At 33.7% G+C, this 20,177-nt stretch overlaps 1 protein-coding gene across 1 annotated transcript; it reads right to left on the minus strand.

The window, feature by feature from the left end:
• Positions 1 to 620: 620 nt before the first annotated feature.
• On the minus strand, positions 621 to 12,267 carry LOC129946973 (mitochondrial import receptor subunit TOM40 homolog 1). The gene is made up of 4 exons (XM_056057359.1): positions 11,922 to 12,267; positions 11,460 to 11,722; positions 10,980 to 11,397; positions 621 to 1,797 (listed from the first exon to the last, which is right to left on the minus strand). The coding sequence occupies exons 1-4, from the start codon at positions 12,100 to 12,102 to the stop codon at positions 1,658 to 1,660; spliced, it is 1,002 nt and encodes a 333-aa protein (XP_055913334.1). The 5' UTR covers positions 12,103 to 12,267; the 3' UTR covers positions 621 to 1,657.
• Positions 12,268 to 20,177: the final 7,910 nt, after the last annotated feature.

Raw genomic sequence — 20,177 nt, forward strand, 5'->3', positions numbered from 1 at the left:
AATATCACGAAGATTACAACGAATTTTGTCAATTTGAATCTGAAATTGTTCAATCGAATTGAATTGAGTTGAATCATCTTACACAGACGGAATGAAAATGATAGTCAATTTGACTATCAAAAAAATTATAGTCAACTATCACCTTAGCCGATTCCACCCCTAGTATTAATCTAAACCATAAGATTTTTTTGTTATTTTCTTTACCTTTAAAGTCTTACAGGTATATTTAGATCTTGTCCCTATTTATGCGACACAAAAAAACAGGAACTTTGTTTGTATGACCTTCTTCGGAAAAGCCGCATTAATTACTTAATACATTCCTCATTAATTCCACATTTGGGATTTTCCAAAAAACATAAGGGCTTAAGAAATATCGGCAAACAAAAAACGAAAAAAAGCCTGTACCAATTCATGTGACATGAAGTGTACTTTTTATTTTCCTTCGACAAAAATGAAAGCTTCAAAAATGTCTGGGGTAATTTGAACGACAAGTTTTTAAGATACTTTTTCACCATTTAAGACATTTTTGAAGGACTTGAAAATTGAGAACAGGTGAAGATACGACTACATCATATTAATAAAATCCCAAGCAAAATGAAAGCAAAAAGAAAAAAACACCCTTTGTCTAGTCTTTTAACAATTTTATTTGATAAATCATTTCGATTTGAATTTTGTAATTTTGTTCAATAAATTTAATGTCTTCCATTGTATTTCTATTTGTTTGTTTTGTTTTAAATTGTTCACAGTTTTATTTAACTTCTAGCATAGTTAATATATTCTCTACTGTACAATGTTTTTTGTTTGTTTTGCTTTAATTGTTGTTAAGTATAATAGAAGTTACGTAATAATATAATTGCTAAGCCAATCAAAAGACTACATATTCATCAAATCATTCTAATTTATTTTATTATTATTATTAAAAAAAAACATTCGTAAATCGTAAGCAAAAAAAAACTAAAACAATAAAAAGATCTTGATTGTAAAATATATTTAAATGTATATTTATTTGATTACAAATAAAAAAACTACAGGCAGCTGTTTAGAGTTGTTGTAAAAGTTAATTATAATCGGCAAATAATTTCCTTTGTTTTTATTGAAAACCCAAACAAAATAGAAGTTAAAAATGCACTAAAAGCAGTCGAAACCTAAATTAACGGGTTTTCATAAAAACAAAGGAATAGGAGAACCTTTTAAAATTATTTGTTTAATTAAAAAAGAAAAAAAAATAATAAATAATAAACAATAAACAATAAACTGCGTTTTTTGTGTTTGTGTTGAAAATGCCATTTAGGGACAATCAAGGTTTTTATTCTTGGATTTTCTTCATGTTTATGTTTTTATGATCATTTTTTTCTCTTTTAATTATGGATGGAGATAATTGTTGTTGATTTAGACAAAATATGTATGTTTATTTTTTATTTGTATGTTGTTTTTGTTTTGTTTTTTGAAATTATTACCTTAACAATAAATTTCTATGTAGACTACGACAAGTTTCAAAAGGAATAACGAGCATGTGTTTATTTGTGTTGCTTAATTTTTTGTATTTTGTTTTTGTTTAACTTTTTGTTTTAAGCAAAAAGTGGCCTTGGGGTGGGGGAGGGCGCTTTTGGCCGATGATAACTGGGGATTTTTTGATGATGACATGTTAGGAATAAGGTTAACCAATAACAAGCCCGCATCCAAGTCTGAATTGATTTTTGGTATGATTTAGCCGTCCGCTAAGCATAAAAGAGAATGGCAATGGTTGTAGGCGCTTCTCTAGAACACCACATGCTGTCCAGTTGGAATCGAATGAACCTGTGAGAATGAAAAAGAAATAATGGTTAATGTTATAATTGGAACATAATGTCTAAATTGATTGAATTATCATTTCTTAAATTGTATTTGGTTTTATAAAAGTTTAATTTTACTTAATTGTCAACTTTATGAAACACTAATAAAGTAGGCAGGTTCAGATAAAGTAGAGAACTTGAAGGTAAGACTAGTTCCTTGTATCTGAATTGCCAAGTTTCAAGAAATCGTATGCATTTTTAAATTCCCATAGGAAGTTATTGTAATGGGTCCGATTTGTCGAATTGAAATTTTGACATTTCTCAACGTTTAAAGGTCCCTAGAGTCGAAATAAAAGATTTTTAGAGAGATGTCTGTGCGTGCGTGTGTATGTACGTTTGTACGCGACGTTTTTTGTCGTATACAAGAACCTAAAGAGATATCGACTTAAAATAAATTCTGTTATACAGATAATAATGCAGAACGATTCAGAAAGCGCTCTCAAAAAATTGCGTGGACGGTTTTTTCAACATAGCAGTTTTAAAAAAAGGTGAACATTTTTGTTAACCCTAAATATCTCACGAACCAATTACGCTAGAGACTTAAATTTAATTTTATATTATATATTGTAACGTGTTACCAAACCAGTATATTAATGGAAAAAATTCAATTAACGGTTTTTTTTATAAATCAAAAAAACTGAAACAAAAATTTGTCATCTCGAAAAGTTTACGAATAAAAATTGATTTCATCTCAACAATTTTGTGCAACGAAAAATAACATTTTTAACTTCTGGTAAAACTTTGAAAAAATTCTTACAAAAAAACTAAAGACCGAAATTTAACAAAAGTTGGTAAAAATTGATTTTCGACTCAGATAGCTTTTCAACAATTAAAAATATTGTCTCCAAACTTTTTTATATCACAGAAAATATTGTTTTCGATATTCAGAAGTTTTTTTTCATAAAAAAAAATTAATCTACAAAAAATAGTACGCAAATTTGGTAAACATTGATGTTAGGTTCTTGATTTATTTAAATTAATTTCAATTAAAATTGTAAAAATTTAAGAATTGCTACTAAAATTGGTTAAAATTTGTTTTCTACTAAAAATCTTAAAATCTATTAAAGTTCTTTGATTTTAAATTAATGGAATATCTGTGGGGTGAACTTAAAAGATACTTGAGAGCCAAAACCAAGGACATCTTATAGTTAAAAACAAAAATGTATGTCTTAAAGTGGTTTATCCCATGGTTCAAAGATGCAATTAGTTACCAAAAATAAAGGTGAAACATTTTAATTAGTTTCTAAATACGTTTCGGTAATATTTTATCATTTTTTGTAATTAATTACTTTTGTGTTAGCTAACCAATTAAATATGATAGTTTTTTTTAACTATGAAGAATTGATAAGCGCTGCTATAATTATTGATCTCAACATTTCAAGCACTAAGGAGACAGCTTATTTTCCCTGTTGTTTTAAGGCATTGTGCTGACGTTCTCTCTGATTACAAGATTTTTTTAACATACGGGTACATTTTTTGATGAGTGGAAAATCTCGATTATAAATCCCATTTTTAAATCAGGGAAAAAGATAATATTGGCAATTATAGACCTATAACTAAACTATCTATTATCCCAAAGATATTGGATTATCTGGTTAAGGAAATTTTTGTCGATTTAATAAGGGGACATGTAAGTGGACTTTGGAAAGGACGTTCCACTGTATCAAATTTGGTTGAATTTACAAATTTTTCGATAAATGCTTTGGAGAATAATAGACAAATACCAATTTTTGAATGAACCCTTTGGATTTAAAAGTGAAATTTATCTTCTCCAAAAATTATTCAAAAAAATTGAAAACTTCAAATTCGTTTAAAGTTATCACAAATGGAGAGTTCTGCAATATGAATATAAAAAAAAAACTTTCATATTTTGACATCCGACAAGTAAAACGTCGCGTCGTAGGACAGGAAATTGGTTTGAAAAATTTAAACTGCTGTGACAACTGACAAGTATAAGTGCTGTCGTGAATCGAAATCGTGTGTTTCGCTCAAAAAAACAAAGAATATTGCTGATGTAATGTTTATGGATTCTTGCCTATCTTTGGACACAAAGGACATTACACCGTAATTTGTATTAAAATGAATGTTTTTTTTTAAACTTTTTTACAGTCAAGTTAACACAAGAACTAAAGTCGATCACTAGCAATGTCTTATCTTTGCTGATTGCTTTTTTTTTTATCGAAAAATCATATTTAGTTGATAAGGCGCATTTTCAACCTCGGAGAATTGAAAAATCGACTTGAAAGATTCAAGAATGATTCTTTAAAGCATTTTCATTCTTAACATAGTCTCTGTTTGGTTCGGTTTTTGGGCTGAATGGCGGTTTGAATGGGCGGACTTTACTTGGTCTAAAATTATGCTGATACAACTGTTAATGTTATTGGAGATTTTTTATAATGGGACTTCGAAATTAATAGGCGTGTACCATCAACTGAGCGCTCAACTATTTTTTTAAGTGAGCTGAGCACTGAGGTTTTTTGCGGAGATCTCTGAGACAAAAAATTCATGGATTCATTTCTCAATTTGCTTGCTCACCCAAAACAGCTGTTCAGTTGTCATTTGTCTGGTATGACGCGTAATTTAAATAATTTTAAAGAAAACAAATAAAATTTAAACATTTTTATAAATAAATTAACATAAGTGAAGAAGTTCAGCAAATTTTTGAGCAAAAATTGACGGGGTGCAATATATTTTGGTCGATACAGCCGAAAATTTAGATGTATTGAGAACTGGTAAGAATAACTAGAACTACCGAAAACCAAATGTTTTTTTTAACTAACTATCTATCTAATACTTTTTTCTTTCTATTTAAGACCCCGTAAGACTAGATCGGCTCATCAATGAAAATGTCAACTCCAATCTGCAACACGACCAACCATCAACAAGTTCACCACAACCCCACTCCAATCTGCGACACCACCAACCATCAACCACTTCACCACAACCCTATGAGATTGTATATTCTCAAGAAGAAAATATATCTCCAGCTCCATATTCGCCCGCAGCATCTATAGACGATGATTTTTGTGGATTTGCCTGGACAAATAAAAAAGAAAAGTTTTGCATGAGTTTACTTCTTGAGCGGGAAAAGCAATAAAGAAGTCCCTGCGTTAAAAGAAAGGAATTTTGGGAATCCATTCGAATTAAATTTAGTGCCAAGTATGACCCAATACAATAATACATATTAGGAGTTCCATAAAAATCTTTTCATGCTCCTCATTCCTTTTTTTATTTCTTATTTTATCTGATGAACTACTTAAAATTTGACGCAAAACTTGTTGTTTGTTATCAATTATAATAGTTTTTTTTCCAAAAGTAACAAAGAATTCAAAAACTACAATTCACAACATATGTTTTTGACAGGATATGTTTGTACGGAGATTCTTGTCCCACAAAACGATTCTGCCTCCGTCAATCTGACATTGAGCGCTCAGTTGATGGTACACGCCTAATGATGTATACGAAGTTTATTTTGTAAAACAATGGGAAATGTTATTTTGTCGATCACAATTGTCCATCGAGTTCTTTAGGATTAATAACTTCAACTTAATGTTTTTTTTCTACGCTATGTGAACCTCTATAAAAATGTTCCACAATCAAAAAAGAAATTTCTCATAATTAAAAATAGATTAATCTAAACATTGTTCTCTTTTGAAGCAACTCAATCATTTTTACTCCTTCTTTTTGTTTAGCAATTACTTATTTATTTCATCTACGAACTAGAGGGTCAACAGATGTAACTAAGTATAAATACATAGTTAATCAAATAATAGAAAAATGCAAAGAGTATAACATCACAATATAATTTGCCGTCATCGATTTTGCAAAAGCGTTTGACACAGTAGAGCAGAGATTTATTTGGAAGGCGCTTCTTAATCAAGGTGTAGACGAAAATATAGTTCGAATCCTAAAGAAAATGTGTGACAGGAGCACATCCCACATAAAAACGGAATGTATCGGATCAGATTTTAAAATATCGCGAGGTGTAAGGCAAGGAGATCCAATTTCACCAGCACTCTTTTCCGCAGCCTTAGAAGGAGTATTTAGAAAACTAGACTGGGAAGACAAAGGATTGAAGATAAATTTCAAATGTCTCTCAAACCTCCGATTTGCCGATGACATTATAATTATCGCAAACAGCAGTGAAGAACTTTAAACGATGCTGAACGAACTGTGCTCGGAATGCAGAAATATTGGGTTGTCAACAAATCAACAGAAAACTAAAATTATGACATATGGTGCTTCTGATCCAGTTAGGGTTAATAACAATATATTTGAATACGTTGAAGACTACACATACCTTGGTCAGATTATCTCATTCAAAGTCAAAGAAAAAAATTATATAGAGCAGCGAATGACGAACGCTTGGAGGCAGTTCTGGAACGTTAAGCATCTTCTTACATTGAATATTTCCAATAAAACAAGGAATTATATGTTTGACTCAACAGTTCTTCCAGAACTCACCTATGGGTGCCAAACTTGGCAAGTCACGAAAAACACTGAAATGAAACTCCAATCATGTCAAAAAGCAATGGAGAGAGCAATTTTGAACGTTCATATTGCCCAGCAAATTAACCATCAGAATATAAGAAGTCAAACTAATTTTGAAGACGTTAGACACAGGCTTAAGAAACTCAAATGGGAATGGGCAGGACATGTAATACGTACACCTGATAATCGATTGACAAAATTAGTAACCGAATGGATACCCTTAGAAAGCAAAAGAAGCGTAGGAGAACAACATAAACGGTGGAAGGATGACATCCGAAAAATATGCCCACTTTATTGGAGAGAAGCTCTAGATAGAAGAAGATGGAGAAGTCTGGGGGAGGCTTATGCTCAGATAACCTAAAATTATACCTCTCTTTTCAAATAACGTATATATTTAAATTAGTTTTAAACCTTGATTGAATTATTTGTTTCTTGTAATTTAATTAATTTTACGTACACATACCTACTTGTTTAAATGTAATGTAAATATATTCAATCAAATGGTAATTATAAAATTATTGTAAATTTTAAAGTATCAATCAGTGAATAAAGCTTGGAATAAAAATAATAACATAGGTATGTATGTATGTACAAAAAAATAAATAATTTACAATACATGATTAAATTCTTAAAAATAAATTATACAAATCATTTTTAAATTTGTTTCTAGGCCATGCTAAGTCAATATGAATAATTATTAATCGTTGAATTGAATTGAACTCCCTAATTGACCTTGAAACTGGTTCATTCATACTATAATTTATCCTACGTTTAGGCTTAAAAAGAAACCATCTTTCTCTCAATGGTCTAATCGGGTTATAAATACAAATCAACGATAAAAGGTTAAGAAACTTTATGTGGTAGCATAAAAAATCTCGTACAAATATTATATCATCAATAAATCCCAGGAAATTATGTCAATCTTGAGAATCCTGACAAAAATTCCAGCGTATTTTACAACACACAAATTTCGTGAAATGATTCTGAACTTTTTCAATTCTATCCGAAAACGTTTGTTGGAAAGGATTCCATATGACATCAGCATACTCAAGTGATGATCTAACTAATGAGTTATATAAAGATTTAAGTGCATAGGGATCCGAAAAACCAGTTGAGTTTCTTTTAATGAAACCAATTATAAAGTAGTCTTTCGCAAAAAAAGCATCTATGTGCAGAAAAACCGTAAACTTAAAATCAGAACAGACACCTAAATCCTTTACTGTAGCATTTCTCTGAAGAGGGGTATCATCGAAAGAATATGCAAACGCATAAGTTGTGATTCTTGGAGACACAGATTGCAAAGCATTTATTGACATTAAGTTTTAGAAAGTTAACCAAACACAAGTTTGATTAATGATCGACGTCTATTGGGAGATTAAAGCGAATCATAAATGGAATTCACTTTTAAAAATAATTTAAGCGTATGTAAAGGGTGATTTTTTTGAGGTTAGGATTTTCATGCATTAGTATTTGACAGATCCCGCGGGATTTCAGACATGGTGTCAAAGAGAAAGATGCTCATGATTTCATCATGAATAGACTTACTAACGAGCAACGCTTGCAAATCATTGAATTTTATTACCAAAATCAGTGTTCGGTTCGAAATGTGTTTCGCGCTTTACGTCCGATTTATGGTCTACATAATCGACCAAGTGAGCAAACAATTAATGCGATTGTGACCAAGTTTCGCACTAAGTTTACTTTATTGGACATTAAACCAACCACACGAATGCGTACAGCGCGTACAGAAGAGAATATTGCGTCTGTTTCTGAGAGTGTTGCTGAAGACCGTGAAATGTCGATTCGTCGCCGTTCGCAGCAATTGGGTCTGTGTTATTCGACCACATGGAAGATTTTACGCAAAGATCTTAGTGTAAAACCGTATAAAATACAGCTCGTGCAAGAACTGAAGCCGAACGATCTGCCACAACGTCGAATTTTCAGTGAATGGGCCCCAGAAAAGTTGGCAGAAAATCCGCTTTTTTATCGACAAATTTTGTTCAGCGATGAGGCTCATTTCTGGTTGAATGGCTACGTAAATAAGCAAAATTGCCGCATTTGAAGTGAAGAGCAACCAGAAGCCGTTCAAGAACTGCCCATGCATCCCGAAAAATGCACTGTTTGGTGTGGTTTGTACGCTGGTGGAATCATTGGACCGTATTTTTTCAAAGATGCTGTTGGACGCAACGTTACGGTGAATGGCGATCGCTATCGTTCAATGCTAACAAACTTTTTGTTGCCAAAAATGGAAGAACTGAACTTGGTTGACATGTGGTTTCAACAAGATGGCGCTACATGCCACACAGCTCGCGATTCTATGGTCATTTTGAGGAAAACTTCGGAGAACAATTCATCTCAAGGAATGGACCGGTAAGTTGGCTACCAAGATCATGCAATTTGACGCCTTTAGACTATTTTTTGTGGGGCTACGTCAAGTCTAAAGTCTACACAAATAAGCCAGCAACTATTCCAGCTTTAGAAGACAACATTTCTGAAGAAATTCGGGCTATTCCGGCCGAAATGCTCGAAAAAGTTTACCAAAATTGGACTTTCCGAATGGACTACCTAAGACGCAGCCGCGGTCAACATTTAAATGAAATTATCTTCAAAAAGTAAATGTCATGGACCAATCTAACGTTTCAAATAAAGAATCGATGAGATTTTGCAAATTTTATGCGTTTTTTTTTTAAGTTCTCAAGCTCTTAAAAAATCACGGTTTATAAGACATTCACTGAACTTTATGTTTTTTTTTTTATAAATATCATCGTTAAAAATTATAAATAAAAGTGGGCCAAGATAACTACCGTGGGGAACTCCTGAGGTAAATTTAATTTAATTGTCGAGTTTTACTTTTTGTAACCTATCAGTTAAAAAAGATAAAATCCACTGAAGGAGATTAAAGTAAATCCTAAAATGATGATGCTTATGAAGCAGTATGGTCTGGCATACTGAATCAAAGCTTTCTACTTGACTTTGACTTTCTATACACTTAACAACAAAAGAGGAACATTGGATATTAGTGACAGTTGATCTACACGAAATAAACCCATGCGGGAGTCACTTACATGTTGTTTTACTAACAAATCCAGTTTGATCTTTACTAAACTTTCGAGCAATTTTGTGGAATTGTGGATAGCTTAAAAATGCTTCTGTAGTTTTTAACATTATTTTTCGAACCAGACCTATAAATTGGGATCAGAAAAGAAGATTTCCATTCGTCTAAAAATATTCCGGATGATAAAGATAAGTTGAATATAATTTGCAATGGAAAGCATACAGAATTTGAGCATTTTTTTAAGATAAGGGCAGGAATACCATCGACACCGGGAATGTGATTGTCGGTGGATTTCAATCAGGAAATTTTTTTCAGCGAGAGACATTTTTAATGAAAGTATAAACGACTTGCCAAAAAAATTCCAATTTTTGTTTTCAATGATGAAAACCAATGATAGCTATAACCGTCACTTTGAAGTTTCTATTTGAAAAGTTTGAACCCCAAGCCTCAGACCATTTTTTTACTGTTTCTTTCATCAGTAAAATTTGTAATGATGTGATCGGAACAGTAAAAAAATTGGCTTTGGTAGTCAGCTGTTTGGTAAAATGAAATTTCATCATTAAAAAAATTAAAATGGATTAATAAATTAAATGAAACTTTAAATGCATTGTTTCTTTAAAAAAAAAAATACTTGAATAAAAGATTCAACTTATTGCACCAATCTTTTCCTAGAAAAAAATTTGTAACATGTTCAAAAACTGAAAACAGAAATATTACTGATAGCTATAACCGGGTCCTAAGTGTATTGAGCCAATATCTATTTTAAGAGTAATATCAAAAAGAAAAACCGAGTTTCCTTGTGAAGTTGAGCATACTGAATAAAAAAAAAAAAACTGGGCAAAAAGATCAAGATTCGAAATATAATTCCTTTGCAAGAATTTGCTGAGAACCATGAAATCTTTACGAATTAGGATGTGATCAAATGATGAAAAGTCCAAAATAAGTTGCTTCAGCAGTCCAGTGTCAATTTACTTTAGGAATTCAGTTTTTTGAACTTTGTTAATATAGAGACATTATCGTGACATCAAGTTGGTCACTCTGAAATTTAACACCTGTCAAACTCAGCTATCATTTGAAGTTTCATAATATTTGTTGAATTATTGCCAATTGACCAGTTTATATTTCTAAGATTTCCATATTCTCAGAAATATAAACAAAATTTCTCACTTTTGCTGTCAGAAATCTGAGAACAGAGTTTTCATGATTCGAATTCTCAAGATTTTCTTGCATCTGAGGAAATTCTCACACATTTTAGATATAGAAACAACACTTATTAGCAAAGTCTGACATTTATGATGAAATACAAATTGTATCAAAAATATGTCGCTATGGGTATTTTATTGAGCTTTATTTTCTACGCCAAAAACCGAATGTCCCCGTGTTTTTCTTCATTGTAAAAAAAAATAGCACCAAATTTTATCTTTCAGCCGCGATATCGCGGATGCTGCACCCGTTATATTTTTTGTTTTAATCAAAATATTTTAGTTGATATTCTTTGTTTATAATTTTTTTGTCTTTAAGAATTTTAACTTTATCAAGAAAGGATGCCTAGAAAAACTTAAGAAGCTCTTGACTCGCAAACAAAAACAAAAAATACTTACCTCTAAAAACTAAATCAGCCTTTGGCAAGTCCACTTGATAGCCAATTGTAGCAATTGACTCACCAATCCTCAAACTTGTCTCAACCTCAACACCAATCTGTAGCTGCTCGCTGGCCTTCTGATAGAAACACACATGCACACCGCCGGCTCCCAAAGTGCCAGACCATGTTGAGTCACCGTTTGTGTACTTAGCCACAGCCGACAAGATCGCAATTTGTCCACCAGGTACATTCTGGCCATATTGATAGGCCAATTCTCCGCCCAGAGCTAGTTTCTCTGTCACAGATTGAAGGTAATGTCCGACAATAACTCCCGAATTGTTCAACAAATTGGGATTGCCCACAGTTAGGGTGGCAGTAAAATCATCACCACGGTAGTCAGTCGAGAGCTGAGCAGCTGTAAGTTTGCTATCTTGAATCTAAAGGGGGCTCAATGTCAATGTCATGGAAAGAGAAACAAAAATAAAAAGTAAACACTTGCCTGAGAACCAAACTTGCACCGCACTCTCGGATGAACTTGATGAATTAGATTGGCATTCAAATTGCCCGACGGATCGATATCGCCCAAGATCACTGGATACGCTTCCGAGGGTGTCAATTGCTTAGTACCAACATAAGTCGCAGAGAATCGATATCCACTCGGCTGTGTGCTGCAAAGGTTAATCGCATGCGAAACCTGGAAGTGATTGCTGAGTCCCTTGTTGAGCAAAACCTTTGCGCCTTCGAAGGTCACCGCCATAATATCTGCACAAGAAAAAAAGACAATAATTTTCGATGTCAAACTTTGGAATTACACAAATATTTGCACGCAACCAGGAAAATAGGTTATGTCATCATTATCGCACGGCGGCGGCCGCAGCCGCGGTTATCAATAAATTAATTCCTCTTCTACTTGCTCAAGGGTTTTCAATGGTTTTAGCTTTTCTTTTATCTTAGAACTTACCTTTAGTTTTCTTGTGCAATTCCTCAACTGTTCCAGGATTCTCTAGGTTGCTCTTGCCAATGGAGGCAGTAGCAGCTGAGGGGGTTTGAACTGTGGCTGGTGCTGGAACTGGAGCCGCAAGCAAAGAGTCAGGAATGCCCATTTTGGGGTCATTTTTCGATGCAGCCATTACATTGCCCATGATTAGGGATATTTGTTAATTTAATTTATGTTAATTTTGGATTTTTGAGGATGAATAGAAAAACACACTACAAGAAAATTCAAAATGTTCGATTTCTTCTTCGATCCGTCTCCGTCCGTCCGTAATGAAAAATTTTTTCGTGAAGAAAAGTTGTAGAGAATTTTTGACAGCAACTGTCTTTTTTGTGTTTGTGTGAGTGAGTGTGGTTGACACACACGCACGTGCCTGTTGGTGAATTCTTTTTCTATCTGTCAAATGTTGGTGAAATAGTGAGTGGAATTGGGGTTTTTTCGGAACGGTTATCTTTTCTGTGGAGTTTACATTGGATAAAAATAAGGGCCTTACCAACAATAAATGTTTAAAAGCATGTTTAGGTATCGTTGAGTTAAATTCTAAGAGCGAGTTAATTTGCCTATATACTAATAACCAAAATAAACATGTCTTTTATTAATTAGCCTTCTATTACAATATCTACTATATTCTCCGTCAGCCGAATTTTGTCCAAGGAAAGGAAATGTAGACTCCATTTTATCCACAGGGAACATAACTTGGCTTCAAAAATATTTGTTGTTTGCAAAACTATGTTCCTCCGCCCCAAAGTTTCAATAGTTACAGCAAATTTTAATATTGAAGGTATATACATTATGTATGCAGAACGACAACCTTCTGGCAAATTTATTGTTTATAATATTATTATAAAGTCTTCTTTTGCAATTCCAAAACTACAATTGTTTTATTTATTTAACAACAATTAAAAGAGATTACTAATGTTTTGTCTATACAAAAAATGTCACATATGGGTTAGAATAGATAGAAGACTGCGGCTGCGTCTTAGGTGGTCCATTCGGAAAGTCCAATTTTGGGTAACTTTTTCGAGCATTTCGGCCGGAATAGCCCGAATTTCTTCGGAAATGTTGTCTTCCAAAGCTGGAATAGTTGCTGGCTTATTTGTGTAGACTTTAGACTTGACGTAGCCCCACAAAAAATAGTCTAAAGGCGTCAAATCGCATGATCTTGGTGGCCAACTTACCGGTCCATTAATTGAGATGAATTGTTCTCCGAAGTTTTCCCTCAAAATGGCCATAGAATCGCGTGCTGTGTGGCATGTAGCGCCATCTTGTTGAAACCACATGTCAACCAAGTTCAGTTCTTCCATTTTTGGCAACAAAAAGATTGTTAGCATTGAACGATAGCGATCGCCATTCACCGTAACGTTGCGTCCAACAGCATCTTTGAAAAAATACGGTCCAATGATTCCACCAGCGTACAAACCACACCAAACAGTGCATTTTTCGGGATGCATGGGCAGTTCTTGTACGGCTTCTGGTTGGTCTTCACTCCAAATGCGGCAATTTTGCTTATTTACGTAGCCATTCAACCAGAAATGAGCCTCATCGCTGAACAAAATTTGTCGATAAAAAAGCGGATTTTCTGCCAACTTTTCTAGGGCTTATTCACTGAAAATTCGACGTTGCGGCAGATCGTTCGGCTTCAGTTCTTGCACGAGCTGTATTTTATACGGTTTTACACCAAGATCTTTGCGTAAAATCTTCCATGTGGTCGAATAACACAAACCCAATTGCTGCGAACGGCGACGAATCGACATTTCATGGTCTTCAGCAACACTCTCAGAAACAGACGCAATATTCTCTTCTGTACGCACTGTACGCATTCGTGTGGTTGGTTTCATGTCCAATAAAGTAAACTGAGTGCGAAACTTGGTCACAATCGCATTAATTGTTTGCTCACTTGGTCGATTATGTAGACCATAAATCGGACGTAAAGCGCGAAACACATTTCGAACCGAACACTGATTTTGGTAATAAAATTCAATGATTTGCAAGCGTTGCTCGTTAGTAAGTCCATTCATGATGATATGTCAAAGCATACTGAGCATCTTTCTCTTTGACACCATGTCTGAAATCCCGCGTGATCTGTCAAATACTAATGCATGAAAATCCTAACCTCAAAAAAATCATCCTTTATAAAACAGTATTGTTGTCTGTCAGATTGGCAAATGCGATTTAATTTTTGATTCTTTAGTTTATTAGAATACAAATGTTCATTGCTTTTTTATTTTATTTTGTTGATATTTATATTTAACATAATATTTCATTTGCATATATTTCAAATTGTTTTGTTTATTAGAAATACTCATTAATAAATATGTTTCTATATTTCAAAACCTCTTAAAGATATAAATAAAGAGTTGTGTAGTTTTGGCCATTAATTTTTATGTAAAATTCATCTTTCGTTAAACTTTCCTTCCCGAAGTAGAAAAATCTAATTCTTTTATAAATTGGACAAATTGCCACAAGGTGGAAAGTATTTTCAGCTAGATCCAAGTTACAAATTGAGCATATTCCATTTGTGTTATCTTTAAATGCCCGAGCATTAATATTAAGAAGCCCTCCTATTGCCTTACAAATCAATGATATGACTTTAGCTTGCAAAACATCATTAAAATATAACTCATTTTTCGTAAATTCAATACGACAATATTCATCATGAAACTCTGACATTCGTGCCATTTCTACATTTTTTTCCCAAGCCTTTCTTATTAAAGTTTCAATAACGTCTTTATGTTTCAAACTCCAATCGGTTTTCATGAATCCCTGCTTCATTGGATTAGTAATTACCTTTCGAATCGTTCAATACAAGTAGTATTGGATGGATTCAAGTCTGAAAACCATAAAATAAATGCTGGTGTGCCCCAGGGCTCTGTTTTATCTCCAACACTCTTTCTCATTTTTATTAATGATCTTCTGTCTGTAACATCTAATCCAATACATTGTTTCCCTGACGATAATACTCTTAGCTTTTCATATTCGTTTTCAGACTCACATCCCTCTTCTTCGGATGTGGAACTGCAACGACAAAATATGATAAGGTCATTAAATTCCGATCTAAACAGCATTGTTCAATGGGGATTAAAAAACCGCGTGGAATTTAATGCTTCGAAAACGCAATGCTGTCTTGTATCGTTAAAGCGAGACATACCCCCATTGCCATTATCCATGGATGGAACTTGCATCAATGAGACTGAACACCTCGATATTCTCGGTATGTGTGTCACCAACCACCTCTTGTGGAATGATCACATACGCGATGTCTCCAAAAATGCCGCAAGGTGTTTGGGTTTTCTTAGGCGATGCAAGAAATATTTCACCCCTTCTGATCTGGCTGTTATCTACAAGACTTACATACGTCCAAAGCTTGAGTATAACTCCCATCTCTGGGCTGGTGCTCCTGCAACTTACTTAAGCCTCTTGGATAGTATTGAACGTAGAGCATTTAAATTGATAGATGATAATATCATCATAAGTTCATTTACTTCGCTTGAACATCGTCGTAAGGTCTCTTGTCTGACCCTTTTTTACCGTTATTTTAACGGCTTATGCTCTAGTGAAATAGCCAGCTGCATTCCTCCCCTTAAACAGTTCAACCGTAATACTCGCGCTTCTAGGAATGCTCATCAGTATACCCTCGAGCCCAACTTCGGTCGTACTGTCAAATACAGAGATTCGTTCTTTAGCCGTACTACGCGAATGTGGAATGCCTTACCACACTCTGTCTTTCCTAGTCATTGCAATATTCAGGAATTCAAAACCAATGTGCACCGACATCTCCTTTTAAACCCTCTCTCCTCTTCCTAGTGCTCACACTGTGCATCTGCATAATAAGGGTAGTAATATCCCCTTGAGTGTGTGTTTATTATAAAAAAAAAAAAAAATCAATTTTTTGAGAATAAAAGTTCAATTCCATTCCAGCATCACCAAAAACTTTAACCCAATCATTAACCCAGAATGTTGACTTTTGAATTGTTTCCTCTGCTAATATTTTTGGGAGTTGGTTTCTTGGATAACTAAAAACTTTCCGAATGTACTGAAAATGTTAGTTGAGAGTGAATATACACATTTTGTTGATACCAGTTTAGAGGTGCAACATATAGTTGGGAGTGTTTTTTGAAGGAAATAGCATTTTTTCAGGAAAAAACGTAAACGTTTTTCAACGTCTTCATGTTCACACTGTCCCCAAATAGGTGCCGCATAACACACGATAGATCTTGAAGCTGCCTCAAAAATTTTCAACTTATTGCTTAAGGAAATATTCTGATTACTAATAAAAGAAGAACACGAGAAATTCATTGCATTTTTTGAGCTTGTTAATTTGTTTACCAAATGTTTCTTGTATTTGAGATTGTAAGTTAATAGTACCCCAAGGTATTGGTATTCATTCACTTCATCAATTTCGGAACTATTAAGGGACCATTTTTGATCAAGCGGACGTCTTGCACCTTTTCGGAAAACCAAACATTTTGATTTTGACGGATTAATAATTAACTTCCAACGTTTGCAGTACTCTGCAAGTTTATTAATCATGCTTTGAAGTTCTTGAACCAAATCATCAGCGTAAAGAAACACCTTCATTTTTTTTTCATTTCATCATTTAAATAGATTGCGAACAAAGTTTGGCTTGGCTTGCAGCCTTGCTTTACATCTTGGCGGACATTAAAAAAGTTAGACCATGAATACCATCCCATACTGCTGACTCAGTATCACAATAAAGAATTTTCAAAAACCTTACAATTTTGTTTGACCTACCAATGGATCTCAGTTTAAACAAAAGAGTATTTCTTGGAATCGTGTCAAAAGCCGATTTCAAGTAAAAAAAAAAGTGAAAACCTTTTTGTTTTGTTTAAATTTTAAGTGAACAATGCTATTTAGGTTGAAAACATTGTCAATGGTCGAGTAACCTTTGCGAAAACCGACTTGATACTCATTTAACACATGATTTTCTTCCAGCCATTCATTGATGCGATTTATAACCAAGCTAATAAACAACTTATAAAGAGTTTCCGACAGAGATAAACCACGATAATTAACAACTTTATTTAGGTCACATTTTTTAAAAATAGGAACAATAATCGACTGACGAAACGAAGTTGGAATTGTTTTCCGTTGACAAAAGGCTACAAAAATAATCTTTGAAACAGTCTACGGATAAGTTAGCACCAACAATAATTGTTTTATTTTTAAGTGAATTTGTCACCAATCCTTATAGTTTCTTATATTAATAAGCTATCTTACCCTCAACGAATCAATTTTGTATTTCTGGTATACTCTTAAGCAAGTAAAAATTTTCCACCTATGCGTCAAACCATTCATTTTTTGGATCATATTGGTAAGATGCGTTTCTAAAATAACTAGAACTCAAGATTTTATGTTTTATTTTATCAGTTTGAATATTAATATTTGTAAGACTGTTATATTCATTCAAAATTACAAGTCGGTCCAGTTTAATTTGATACTCGTGAAACATGCTTGGATGCCAGTTCTGGCATTCAAATCCCCCAAAAAGGTCAAAATACAAAAGTGAACATTCTTTGCATTTACATCTACCATAATAATTAATTAAAGTTGGATAACCAACTCGTGCGGTTTAGGTACCTTGGAATAAAAAATACACTTTTACTATTAAATAAACCTTTAAGTATAATAATTATCATTTAAATTAACAAAGTTTAAATGAAATTTACTTTAAATAGATTTCTTGTAACCAAAAATACATCCACCCTTAGCTCTACCATAGTTAAAGGTTTTGATTGCATCTATCCATCTTACAACACCTGATAATACAACTGCAAGATTCATTACTGATCTTTTGCGGAAAGACATCGCCTTGGCTACAAACAGAGGTGGTGCAATTTCAAGTGAGCTAATTGTATTGACGGGGCTGAAATTCCTTCCCGCAGGATCTTACCAGAAGGATTTTGATAAGTTTTAAAAAGTTGTTGTTCTTCAGGTGATTGCCACAATATTTCTCAATAATCTGTTAGTAATTTTGTTAAAAAATTTGTTAGAGCCTTGTCCTGTAAAGCGAGGTCAGTGAAAAGAAAGTTTTTTTTTGGTGTTTCTGGCTTTCCACAATGTGCTGGTGCACTCATATCAAAGTTAAGCATCCTGGTCAATAATTTCGGAGGATGACAAAGATTTCGAAAAAAAGTGTATTCAATTAATGGTCAGGTATGTTTGGCTCAGTTTAACACTCGAAAAACATTTTTGTTTTGTTGCTTTGAAATTTGGTTTAAGTCTTAAAACCAAATTTTAAATGTTGATACTGGAAAAATGTTCTTCTCAGAGAAGTATCTTAGTAAATGTTGTATTTTCTCAAATAATTTCCTTTTCTTTTGGGTTGTATGTGATGCAAGTCAGAGCCTTACTGACGTTGTTTCCCTTTGGAGAGGTTCAGCCACAACTTCTGAATATTCCGAGAATCTTTCATATATGTTTTATCTGGAATAAAAAAAAAGTATTTTCAAAACAATTGCAAATCATATCGAGAAAATATTCTAATTGTCATCTTAATCATCAAGCCATATTGCATAGCAATCAAATTCTGCAGCATCTTCAATAAAATCCAGAGCGGAAATTTCAGCAATTTCATAATCGATCTCAGAAGGTTCTTCAGGAGGTTCTCCACCATCGGTCTTCTTCTGAGATCGATTAAATTGACTTTAATGGGACCGCGCCTCCTTCTTGTAGCCGTCCCTTGTTCCGGCGTCTATTCAAAGTCACTTGCCTGAAACGTTTCAGCAATATTTTTTTGCCTTACTTTTTCGACTTACTTTTTTATAAAATAATGCCACGAACAATCAGCAGACAACATTCAATTCTTAGCCCAATGAAACAGCGGTAAGCAAGAGTTATTCGTTTGATCTCAGCGCTAGTGCGGTTTTCTGCGTTCATAGTGGAGCCTAGGAAGACGAAGTCCTTCAATACTTCAATGACGTTTTGACCAAGACGTCGGTGTCGTATGTCTTTTCTTGATGACAGCATATGTACTTTGTTTTGCCTATTAACCATTAAACTCTTTTTTATCGCCTATATACATAATCACATAGTTTGAGTTGTGCACTATTTTTTTAAGTACGATGATAAAAAAAATCGCATTACAGCGTATCACCTTGTCTAAAACCTTTTTTGACATCGAAAGGTTCTGTTAAGTTGTTTCCAACCTTTATGGAGCAACGTGAATTCTCCATGGTCATTCTGCACAAACGGACGAGTTTGGCAGGGATGACAAAACTATGAAGGCATGGCTCTATACAGTTCTTCACTGTAGATGCTGTCAAATGCGGCCATGAAATCGATGAAGAGATGGAAGGTGCCGATAGGATGTTATTGGGTTTTTTCCAGGATCTGCCGTAATGTGAATATTTGATCGACTGTGGACTTTCCTGGTCTAAAACCACACCGATAAGGTGTAGACGTTCACATATTATGGGCAGAGAAGATTTTGTAAGCGATGTTAAGTAGTCTGATGGCTCTATAGTTGGTGCAGTTTAGTGTAAGTTCATTTTTCACAATACTGAGGTTCCATTTATCGGGCATGTTTTCTTCCGACCATGTCTTACAAATAAGTTGGTGCATGCCCCTTACCAAATTATCTCCAGCTCTTTTGAAATAACTTCAGGATTGATATGGCAATCTTTACATCGTTGCCGTTTTACAGTCTGGAGAAGTGGACCTTCCATATCCACAGCATTGATTGCAGTTCTACTATGATGTTCCCATTTTCGTCCTTGCAGCCTTCGAATTCGAAGTTTATATACTTGTGAATTTGGTATTACCTTCTCATAATACTTTCAAAACTTCATTTATGCTTTTGAACGTCTCAACATCTTCGACCATACGCTTCTCATGCTCTCTCCCCTTTTTTCTTTTAAGAAGTCGAATATCCTTACTAAATTCAATATTCCGTAATTTCTTCTCAGAATTTTCATCCAAAAATTAAATTTACCGAATTTTCTTATATTTTGAAACAAATGCAATACATCGTTGCAGTGATTTTAGTACTGGCTTATAATCTACTTATTAAATGTCAAATGATATGACAGATTCAGAAGTTGAACTTCCTAAATAGTGGGATTTTCAAAATTGATTCTTTTTTTTTAAACTTCATAAATACTTCATGATTTTGTAAAAACAAGAATTTAGATTTGTGTTCTTGTGCTGAAAACTTGGCATCACTTTTAGTGACTGTTCAGAAATTGATTTCTAAAACTACCACTC

Source organism: Eupeodes corollae, chromosome 2 (genome assembly GCF_945859685.1).
Source record: "Eupeodes corollae chromosome 2, idEupCoro1.1, whole genome shotgun sequence".
NCBI lineage: Eukaryota > Metazoa > Arthropoda > Insecta > Diptera > Syrphidae > Eupeodes > Eupeodes corollae.

Excerpts from the sequence above, each read along its gene's own strand:
- LOC129946973 (XM_056057359.1), bottom strand. The coding sequence starts at position 12,102 with ATGGGCAATGTAATGGCTGCATCGAAAAATGACCCCAAAATGGGCATT. Across the intron at positions 11,723-11,921 it reads ATTGCACAAGAAAACTAAAG|ATATTATGGCGGTGACCTTC; the intron begins GTAAGTTCTAAG and ends TTTCTTGTGCAG. Across the intron at positions 11,398-11,459 it reads GGTGCAAGTTTGGTTCTCAG|ATTCAAGATAGCAAACTTAC; the intron begins GCAAGTGTTTAC and ends AGCCCCCTTTAG.